Source organism: Dermacentor silvarum, chromosome 3 (genome assembly GCF_013339745.2).
Source record: "Dermacentor silvarum isolate Dsil-2018 chromosome 3, BIME_Dsil_1.4, whole genome shotgun sequence".
NCBI lineage: Eukaryota > Metazoa > Arthropoda > Arachnida > Ixodida > Ixodidae > Dermacentor > Dermacentor silvarum.
Window position 1 is genome coordinate 224,054,873 of NC_051156.1, and position 11,587 is coordinate 224,066,459.

The 11,587-nt window shown below is 50.1% G+C and overlaps 1 protein-coding gene across 1 annotated transcript; it reads left to right on the forward strand.

Annotated features, from left to right (window-relative positions):
* Positions 1-413: 413 nt before the first annotated feature.
* LOC125944438 (uncharacterized) lies at positions 414-10,048 on the forward strand. Its single transcript, XM_049664936.1, has 3 exons — positions 414-543; positions 6,350-6,739; positions 9,881-10,048. The coding sequence occupies exons 1-3, from the start codon at positions 493-495 to the stop codon at positions 10,046-10,048; spliced, it is 609 nt and encodes a 202-aa protein (XP_049520893.1). The 5' UTR covers positions 414-492.
* The last annotated feature ends 1,539 nt before the right edge of the window (positions 10,049-11,587 follow it).

Here is an 11,587-nt window from a genome sequence, read left to right on the forward strand (position 1 = left end):
GTATTATATCGTTGAAATACAAATAAACTGCTAACAGCAAAGGGGAATGGGACACAGAAACCTTCCAGTGGCAAGAACGTATCCGAGGCAGATGCTCATCTCTTGCCGCACATGTTTACGTCGAATGATCCGGAACAGAGAAACATTCCCATTTCGAGCGATATCGAAATTATTGTTTGCGCCACTTCCACTTTCCCGTTCTTTTTTACTTGCGGCTCGGGCTACTGTTCTCTCTCCTCAGGACCTAAATAAAGTTCTCACTCACTCACTCACTCACTCACTCACTCACTCACTCACTCACTCACTCACTCACTCACTCACTCACTCAATAACCTGGCGCAATCCAATCTGGGGTTGTGCGCAGCTTTAGGTGTAGAAAGAAGAAGAAGAAGAAGAAGAAGAAGAAGAAGAAGACCGCTCTTCCCTGTTCAAGCCATTTTCTCGGGGCCACTACAAGAGTAACAACGACAGCTCTTATCGTCGCAGGCCAACATGGCGCGGTACGAAGGATACACTACAAACCTGGACTTTACTGCAATAAAGGTAAATGAGCTTTTATGTTCATTTCTTTCCGGAACGGGATTGTTGCTTTAACATGGTCGGGAGTTGCTCTCACCGAATGTTTTTCGTTGCTTTGCATTTGCTTGCGACAGGAACAAAACAGTCGGACTGTATAATCTCCACCCTATTCTTATAGATCCTTCAGGCACGAGCAGCGGTTTAGCGCAGCTGTATGCCTACTGTTCGCACACACAAGTTAGAACTGTGCTCTACCTGTCCCGTTTTGACCTGCACGCACGTTCACATTGTTCGAGTCGCGTTGGCACAGGCTGCAGATAGACCTCGTACGGACCCTACTTGGGCCTTCCCGTCAGATGCTCTGCAAGTGCTTAGAGGTCTTGGAGTTGCTTGATCGTTCATTGAATGCGCTGGGCCTAATACCTGACTTATTTAGCTTTGCGCTTTGGCCTCGTCTAGGGTGCCTCGATGTCAACGCCGCATCTCGCCGTTCTGTATACGTAGAAGCGTATCGAGGCACCCTAGGCCACGTCGGTACCCAGGGCTAGATAAAGAAACGCAACCTTAGAGTTGTATCTCTCGCAGGCGCTCACTTGATGTTCACTCTCTCGCTTTTAACAGCGAAGCTGTTTAAGCCAGCCGTAATTTGTGGTTCGTATCAAGATACTGCCGCGCCGTAGCCATTGCAACCCGCAGGGCGGAGGAGGGTGGCGCAGCACATGCGCACGCAGTCTCCTCCTCGCCAGCTCCCTCCCTTCCCGACCCCCGCCTCCCTCCTCTCCGCGGCGCGCTGAGCCAGGAGAAAAAAAAAAAAAAAAAAGCCGATACATTGACTGCGATAGCAAATTAGTAGAGAGCTATACGAAGCGAGAATAGGTAGTTTAATAGGCCTTATAAAGTTGTAAACATTTGCTTACTAACTAAATAGACAAGCATGGTGTCACGCGCGCACCGTTAAACATTAGGGAGCCTACATGCAAGCGCTTGCATGTAGGCTCCCTAGTAAACATGAACACATCTCGCTCGATGACCGCGGGAACTCGCTGTGAAAATGTCGGAGTGAGAAAACGCGCAAGCAGCAGTGGGCTAATTGACCTTCGCGTTGTCTCTCGTCTGGCTTCAACGCGAACTAAACGTCGAAAGCACAGCGCATACGAAGCTACCGGCACTCGGCGGATGCACTTTGTCCCCATCGCAGATCGCTTTGAAGATGAGGCCAGCGCCGGGGCGCTGTGAGCAGCAGCCGACGGAGCAAAACGCACTCCACCCTCTCCCTCTCCGTCGCCTCGCCCCCGTGCCTCGCCAACCTCGCGCGCGAATGACCACCCCTCGGGCTGCACATCAAGTCACGCGAGGCTCTACCGTGCCCTCCTGAGCTTCGTTGACGACACCGGCCTCACTGACCGGGTCTAAACCTTGACCTGCCCTTTCGCGCGCCTCCGGCGCGTCGGATGCTGCTGCTGCTGCGATCTTTCTCTCCTCTATTCTAACTCTCAACCCCCATCCCCCCTGTGCAACGCGGTTAAAGTGTCCTCTATTGAGAGACAGTTATCGCGTTGCACTTAACCCAACTTTTCACCCCTTTCTACACAATCTCGAGACCGCGCGCTTCCGCCCTGCCTTCCTCCCTCGCGTGCGCTCCATTGAGCCGCGATTGCCGGCCCACCCTCGTACGCTTTCACTCGCACACACAGCGTACGGCGCGCGGCGATGATTTTAGACAGTAGACAGTTTTAGTTTAGCGTGGTTACCGGAATAGCGGGCGTACCGGAATAGCGGGATCGAAGTGCGCATGCGCAGAACGCTAACCGACCCATACCGTTTACCGTGCGCACGCTATTTCTCAGAGTTAACGTTACCGTGTTAGCGTAGTGTACGTAGTGTACGTAAAACATGGCGGCTGTCCCGGTCGCCCGCTTCGAACTGAATTTGGCGTTGTTTTTGTAGAATTCACTTCGTTCGTAGCAAATGACTGCGTAAACGGCTTTTGCTTAGTCTCATGCCGCTTCGCCGAGAGAGTGTTATGGCTAATCTTGCGAAATTTTCGAGATCGCTTCTCGTTTCAAACGCGCCTAAGCCTAACCAGAGAAATTTTTTTCTGAGATGCGAGCGCCATCTGTTGCTAAAGTCGGGAGATAAGCGCGACGACGGCATATGGCCTCTGAGACGTGAGAATTTCGGAGGCTATGGTAGACAGCTTGTACTGCTTGTCTGTTTCGTTGCAGATCGACGGACATGTGAAGTAAAAATACAACGCGCTCCTGGCTTCCATTGCGCTGCCTATCGCACTTTCCGGACGCACACACACATAGAATTAGGTGCCCTGTGTATGCGAAATTCAAAGCGTAATGGAATAGCGTCCCGCACGTAAACTACGCTATCACGCTATACTAAAACTCTCTTTCTGCAAAGTTCGTTTGCGGAACGGTAACGCTATTTCCCGTAACCCCGCTATTACGCTAACGCTAAACTAAAACTGTCTAGTTTTAGTTTAGCGTGGTTACCGGAATAGCGGGCGTACCGGAATAGCGGGATCGAAGTGCGCATGCGCAGAACGCTAACCGACCCATACCGTTTACCGTGCGCACGCTATTTCTCAGAGTTAACGTTACCGTATTAGCGTGTTTACGTAGTGTACGTAAAACATGGCGGCGGTCCCGGCCGCCCGCTTCGAACTGAATTTGGCGTTGTTTTTGTAGAATTCACTTCGTTCGTAGCAAATGACTGCGTAAACGGCTTTTGCTTAGTCTCATGTCGCTTCGCCGAGAGAGTGTTATGGCTAATCTTGAGGAATTTTCGAGATCGCTTCTCGTTTCGAACGCGCCTAAGCCTAACGAGAGAAATTTTTTTTCTGAGATCTGAGCGCCATCTGTCGCTAAAGTCGGGAGATAGGCGCGACGACTGCATATGGCCTCTGAGATTGGAGGATTTCGGAGGCTATGGTAGACAGCTTGTACTGCTTGTCTGTTTCGCTGCAGATCGGCGGACATGGCAAGTAAAAATACAACGCGCTCCTGGCTTCCATTGCGCTAGGGTGGCTAGAATGGGGAGGTGTGAAAAGCGCGGCGCTTTTCGCGTGCCGGAGAGGGTCCCTCGGTGCGCCGATGCCTCTAGGAGCGCTGATGGCAGTGCCGCGGGTAGCGAGCGGCACGGTCCGCTTTGTTTGGTTCAGGTGTGCTGTGATTCTCGTCGCTAACAGTCGCTGCATTACTAGTATGTCGTGAATCGCTGCTTGCGCTAGGTCCCTCTGAAATTCCTGAAGATGCCACCAAGAAAAAAGACCCAGAGATGGTGCTTTGTGCCTGGGTGCAACACCGGATATTATAAATCGTCAGCAGCAGAGAAGGTTTCACTTTTTCGAGCTCCCACGTGTAGGGAGCTGTTCGACAAATGGACCCGCGCTATTCCAAGAGCGGACAAACAGCTTGACGAGTACTCCCATGTATGAAAATAAAGTTGTTTTAGTAAAAAAAAAAAAAAAAAAAATGTGTGCTCAATTTCTGTTGCTGGGGGCAATTGTCAAGTCACAAGCTTCATGACAAATGCAAGTTTTTATGCTCTTAATGCGTGACTAGTCTACGTTAATGAGTGACTGTAGGCCGCTGAAACTGCTACGTTTGGAAACCGATAATTGAACGCCAAGCGATAATTTAAGCTGCCACTCGCAAAAGATTATGCGTTCGGAGCAGCGAAACGAGGCTCTTGTACCGACGTTTCTGCTCGTTAATGAAGGAATTTGGCATGCTAAAAGTAATAAGCCTTCCAGTAATCCCAACGTGTCGTAACAAGCCTGCAGTTCTGCCGTGAGTAACCGCAATATACAGTTGGCGTCGAGTGTCGCTCGTATGCCTTCTCGAGAATTGTTTTCAGAAGTGAGACTATATGCCGATGTTAAATGGCTTAGGTGCCATGTCCTTTACATTGGTTCAATATAAAAAGGTTTTCACCGAAAATGGGCGACCGCCACACAGCCTGAGAGACTTTTGCGGTGAGCAGCGCGCGCTCGTTCGTATGCCGCCAGCGCGAGGTTACCCGCGCCTGTGCGTGAAGCGCCCCAAGCGGCATCGGCGCGCTTTGGGAACCGGTTTCGGCGGCCGCTTTTCACACCTCCTACATTCTAGCCACCCTAATTGCGCTGCTTCTCGCACTTTCCGGACGCACACAAACATATCTTAGGTGCCCTATGTATGGGAAATTCGAAGCGTAATGGAATAGCGTCCCGCACGTAAACTACGCTATCACGCTATACTAAAACTCTCTTTCTGCAAAGTTCGTTTGCGGAACGGTAACGCTATTTCCCGTAACACCGCTATTACGCTAACGCTAAACTAAAACTGTCTTTTGTCGCCGTTGGGCTTTATACGGAAGCGCACGGCGACGACGACGGCAGAAATGCCCTTGGAGGGTCCATATAATTGCTATCGCAATAATAAGGCGAAAGCTTGCACTAGGCCGCGCAAAGCTCAAGACACAGCGAAGCTGGCCGCTTGATATTGAGCGGCTAGCCTCTAACGCGTTCGGCGTCGGCAAGCAACAGCGTTCTTGGCACTGTGCCAACCTTGGTTAGCAGGCCTGCGTTTGCGGCATGCCAGGAACGCTGTCGCTCGTATGCCCCGACGCGCCCAGCGCAAGTCACGCGAAATGTCGCCAACGCGTTGGGCGTCGACAAGCAACAGCGTTCTTGACACTGTGCCAACCTTGGTTAGCCTGCCTGCGCTTGTGGCATGCCAGGAACGCTGTCGCTCGTAGGCGCCGACGCGTCCAGCGCTAGTCACGCGAAATGTCGCGAAAGGGAAGGTAGCTCCAAAAATGATCGCTCGAGAATACCTTCCTACATGCTTAGTAAAGTTAAACCAAGATAAGACCTAGCAGTAGCAGCCAGTAAGACTTGAGGATCGAAAGTTTCGCTATGCCTAAGCCTTGCACGACCGACTGCAAACTTGCCATTATTTTATTGCGATAGCAATTATATGAACACTCCAAAGCGGATTTCTGCCGTCGGCGTTGCCGTCGCCGTGAGGTTCCGTATGACGTCAACGGCGATGAAATCGTCGCCGCGCTTCGGACGCTGTATGTGCGAGTGAAAGGGCGCGAGGGACGCGCGCTTTCACGGGGAGCGAACGCACGTCGGAAAGCAAACGCGCATTCTGCGCCGTGCTCCCTGAAGGGCTGCAGAATTAAGCGTCTCTTTCCTCCTTTATAATCACCATATATAGAGAGCAAACGCGACTTCTTCCGTCGCGCGAAAGATTGTGGGGGTACGGGAGGGAGGGAGGGAGGGAGGCGACGTTTACCTGCGGCACTAAATGCGTATATATATAAAAACGTTGCGAGGCGAGAAGGTGGGTAAGATTTCCGACGCTGCTGGACGAGTGTCCCATTCTGATCTCATCGAAAACCGCCGAACCGCCCCCAGAGGCACTGGCAACAGTCACCTACGCCGCGCGCGTTCGGTGCGAACGTGGGCAAAACGCCGATGGCGTCGACAACAGTTCTGCGCGTTGCTGGTGCTGCTGCATGTCCAAGTTTTTATACAGCTGATAAAACTACTATCCTTACCCCGTATAGCTCTCTACTAATTTGCTATCGCAATTAATGCTTCGCCTTTCGGGTGAAACTGCGACATTTATCAAAAAGCCTGTGAACTTGTCAAACTGTCGGCGGACAATTTTCTCTTTCTCTTTCACAGACCATCCTGTCTGTAATCCGTATAGATGAAATATTTCCTGTATAAGCTTGCTCTTATTGCGCGTCGAATCCGACGTGTGGCCCAGCAAGCACGTCTATATGGTGCGGTCACAGTGGCGTCACGCGTAGTTCTTTTCTCAAGGCGCAGTCGACGACGATGGTCGTGCCGACGACGATGCACGCGACCGTGACGGCTCACACCATGGTGAACGGCGACATGATGGGCTCGCGCGCCCGCGCCTTCGAGTGGAACGAGTCGTACCCGCTGCTGTGCCTGGCGCTCGTCGTGCTCGCCGTGCTCGCCATGCTGGTGTACATGCTCAGCTCTGCGCGTCAGCACCAGCCCTCGCGGCCGGACCGGTCCGCGCATCAAGTGTGTCGCACCGAGGAGTGCCTGCGCTACGCGCACCTCCTCAACGCCTCGACGGTGCACGACCCCTGCGACGATTTCTACCTGCACGTCTGCCACGGTGCCATGGTCGCCGCGCAGAAGCAAGCCGTCCGGCCGCCACCTGCCGCCAGGAACGCGCCGGTGAGTCTCGCGAGGCATGCGCACACGACGCCGCCTTTCAGTGACAGCAAGTTGGTTACAATCGCAGATGTGGTACATTGGCCACGTGATTTAACGGCAGGTGTCCAGAGGGCCGTGTAACATAAAATTATTCCATTGCGATTTTATTCCCAACTCCTGACGTCAAATTTACGTAACTACCGAGGCAAGCATCGCGTGGTGATCCGCAGTGTTTGGACATCCCAATCAAATGCTGTCCTCGTTTACAGGAGGTAACTATAGTTTCTTTGAAAGCAAATAGAATTGCCTACCTTGACAGATCATTCTTATCTTAACTGGCTGGCTAGAGGAGAGGAACACGCAGAAGTGGAGAGAGTTTTGGTGGATCCAAACAAAACTTGCTCTAGGTGTAATTGATCCGAGCGCAGTGAAAGTAGATAACCGGCCGAGGACGGTGGTGCCGGCGTCTGCGAATAGTCCTCTTGCTTAGCTTGCGTTAACTGGTCGAGAATTGCAGCGCATGCAACGAAAGGTTAGCAATACATTCTTCCTGGCAGCTCCGAGTAGCCAGCGCCAGAGCGATCAATGGGCAACCAACTTCTATTCCGTTTGGAACGGGGCAGTCTCGGGCTATATTCCGAAAAATAGAATTCAGGTTTGCTCGGCATATTATTGCATCTTTGATGGGCACACGTAACTTTTACATGGTGAGTTTTCGCAGTTTTGTGACGTCGCCTGACAGACAGGCGAAATGGGCGCAGCCCGAAAAATTTTGACCAGCAGTGGAGGGCTAATGAGAAAGAAAAGGAAAGGATGCTTTTGCTTTTGTTTGGCCTAATCATGCATAACCAGTGTGTACACGTCATGCCATATGGGAAGTATACGCAGTTTTTGTGACGTCGTGTGACAGAGAGGCGATGTGGGGGTGACCTAAATATTGTTTGACCAATCGTGGAGGGCTAGTGGAATAAATGGAATAGAAACATATTGGAATAGATTGACAGTATAGCGCCCCTACACCCTTTTGGGCTTATCTAGCTTGTCCGCAAACTATAAACTTTCCAAACATTACATGGAACACTGACCAACACTCGCTATCGCCTTTTCCCCAAACAATCTTTTTAGACGCATGCGCTGCCTTCTCGCTTTCGCAACGCGTTACCGATCCTACGCGATCCTCTGCCAATGTGGCAAATACCCTTGTCTTAATCCCGACCACATATCTTCAATCACACATTTACCTGGCATAAGCGGTCGTTGTCTTCTTCATTTCACTTTCAACTCAACAATTCCCAAAACCACTAAACAACGGAAGATTATACACGATTACAAAAAGGCCGACTTTGACGCAATTAACAGAGAATTAATCTAATTTCTAGACGACTTCCTCCCTGATTTTGACAACTGTTCATTACAAACTAACTGGGACTTTTTTGTGTCTAAAAGTAAACGAACTAACCAACAAACACATACCGACTCGCAAAATTGTTGTAAATCCACAAGCCCCCTGGTATGGTGCGCATATCAGGCGGCTTGCCAATCGAAAGAAACACTTTTTTCGCTTGGCTAAAAGCGCACCCACCGAATCGAGGTGGGCTACTTATAAATTAGCATTTGATGCTTACATAACTGCATTGAAGGTCGCTATAAACATAAATTTTTGGCTACCACTCTTCCATCAATGCTAACAAATAATGTTAAAAAATTTTGGAGAACTATCAGTCCACCATCTAGTGACCACATGGCCTTGCACGACTCTTCAGGTTCCCGTCTTCCACGCGACCATGGTCTCTTGGACGAAACCTTTGTCAAAAACTTTTTCACCAAGTGTAAAAGTGCTCTGCCTGCCACACGTAAATATGACAATATACAAATGCCTCCAATAATTGTTGAAACGTCTGGTGTCCTAAAACTAATAAATTCTCTCTTTATTAATTCTTCTCCCGGCTATGATTCAATTAACACAAAATTCTTAAAAAGTACTCATGCTGTTAGTTCACTTATTCTTACAAAGCTTTTTCAGCAGTAGGTGGGGGGGGGGGGGGGTCACCTCGGTGGTCAGACACCGAGGTGTCTGACCTCGCATTTGCCGCAGCACTTAAGAGACGCATTCTAAAAGCCTTGACGAAGCGAGAGAATGGAGGTCGGCAGGGATGGTGGCGTCAATATATGCGCACTGACGCCTTATTCCCAAATTTGGTTCAAGGCCCGCTGTGTTCCGACTTCAGGGAAGACGAGGCTAGCCAAGCAGCACTGTGAGGCTGCTTTCCTTAAAGCGAAGCTTTCAGTGCCGAGTTTCGACTCACCTTTTCGTACGTAACGCCGCACGTCAAGGACGCACGCTTCGATTAAGCGGCACCCTTTCTCGCGGGCAAGCCAGCGCGTTGAGACTCTTGGCGCGTTTCGATCCGCAATTGTACTAGCAGAAATCGACTCTTCAGAAACACGAGTGCAACACGACACTATGAATCTACCACTGAAAATTTAAACAAATACTGTATGTATGATGTACTGCATGTAAATGTGTATATGACCCATTTTATATTCGACTCATGGGCGCCGCCATCTTGGGCTGTTACACAAACAATTTCTTAGTTTTATGAGAAGTCACGTAACATGGTCATGAAACGCTGAACGCATTTATACAGCTGTTTTCATGCTTGCGAATCGACTGTAGTAACGTAAACTTCGTGGTTAAAGACTGAAAACAGAAGCGTTATCAGCCCAATATGGCGGCACCTAAACGCTTCCGTAAAATGGTGCATATAATATCCAGCCTGACTATAATTCACTACACGTAAAATAATATATTTTCCAAAAATGTTACTCTTTAATACTAATATTTATATCTCGAAAACCGCGCTTCATATATATATCACACTCGTATGGTTCATGAGCCAATCACACCAAGACTGCTTCGCTTTACGTAGATAGTTGAATTTGGCTTTCTTTTTCCACGTCGCTCTCAGTTTTTGTAAAAGAACTGGAATAAATTGATTGATATCTCATATATGCGATTTAGGGTATTATGCGAAATTTCATGACTTCGGTAAACAGAGGCGCGCTTATTATTTGCTCGACAAATGCGGCGACCAGAAGTTGTTGTCACCATTGTCTGTGAAAGTGATGGGACTTGGTTCAGTGGCCGTTCCAACGGCGCAGGACCGAGTGTCTCTGCTGCTGCCCCTGCTGGAGAAGACGATCTCCGAGAAGGCGCCCCGCGAGGGCGAGGCCCAGAGTGCCTTACAAAAGGCAGCCGCCTACTTCGTCTCATGCCACGAGTTCGCCGACAGCAACATCAGCGCCGCCGGTCTCGAACAGCTCAGGTGACCCTGCACTCGACTGGTCGGCATTTGGCGCCGGGGGTAATGCCCCAGTCAAACGGGGCGCTTGCGATCGCGCTCGAGTCCTATCGGGGATTGAATTTCTCGATCGCGTTTGGCTCCCTTGCGCAAGCGGCGAAAGAGAGCCAATCGCAATCGAGGAATTTGATCCCGATCGGGCTTGTTCGCGATCGAAAGTGACCCGTGTGACAAAGGTATAACTTTATGATTTATTCCGCTGAAGTGTGACGCACGCCGCACCTTTCCTCATAGAAACGGTTATTGCTGAGCTTGCTGTATAATAACGAGCTACACCTTGCTTGGCCGAACGCAACAAATTTTTTAGGCTCTCTCTTTATTTATTTAGTAATACTACGGATGTCCCAGCAGGAGAGGTTACATAAGGTGCAACACTAGGACATCTTCAAATGCAGAAACATTACTGCAGTTAATAACTAATTCAGGCAGACAATTCTATTGCTCCATTGTGAATGGAAAGAAGGATTTATGAAGTTGCTTCGTCTTAGCAAAGTATGGACACACAACATTAGTGTGGTTTAGACGTTCGACCTTTTCGACGGAAGAATCAAATACTTATCACGTGGTATACAAGTTTCGCCGTTGTAGAGCAAATACAAAAAAAAAAAATGTCGCAGTTTCGCCCGAAAGGCGAAGCATCAATTGCGATAGCAAATTGGTAGAGAGCTATTCGGAGTAGGGATAGTAGAGTAGTTTTATCGGCCGCATAAACTTGGACACATTCGCTTTCTAACTGAATTGACAAGCGTGGTGTCATCGCGCACAAGCAAACATGAATAGATCACACTGAATGACCGCAGACAACGACTGTCAAAACGCTGGCGCGGCCGCTGCAGCGGGCGAAGAATCGTGCGGTCTATCGCTTCAATGGAAACTGAGCGGCGAATGGACAGCGCATAAAGGTCAGAGCCGTGTGGAGACACGGCCGGGCTCGACTGGCGCGCTTGCTTGCTCGCTTCTTAAGAAGCGAGTGCGCGCGCCAGTCTAGCCCGGCCGTGGTGGAGATAAAGAGATGGTGCAGCCAGTGCAAGCGTATTTGTTGGCAGAGTAGAAGCTGCTCCCCCCGTCCCTCCCGCGCTGCCTCCCCGCTTTTTATTGCGATAGCAATTATATGGACACTTCAACGGGATTTCTGCCGTCGGCGTCGCTGTCATCGTCGCCGTCGTCGTCGCCGTTGCCGTCGCCGTCAAAATAAAAAGCCGTTGCCGTCAAAAAAAAAAAAAAAAGCGGTGCAACCCAGCTCACGATATCGCCGACGGTAATGCTTAAGTTTAAGCATTGAATCGATATAGCGACGCAACGTATTGCCACCGTCGAAATGAGTTATGTGGTATACGGCGTGTACTGCAGCGGGGCTCCTGTTTCACGCTTCCTTGAAACACTCGGCGCCATCTAGCGCTGCCGCCACGAACCCTGCGTCTTGCTGCCGAAATGCATGGCGCGCAGGTGCGTGCAAAGGCTGAGTCATGCGGCAACCGAACTCCTCTCTCCGTTTGTTTTTAGACAC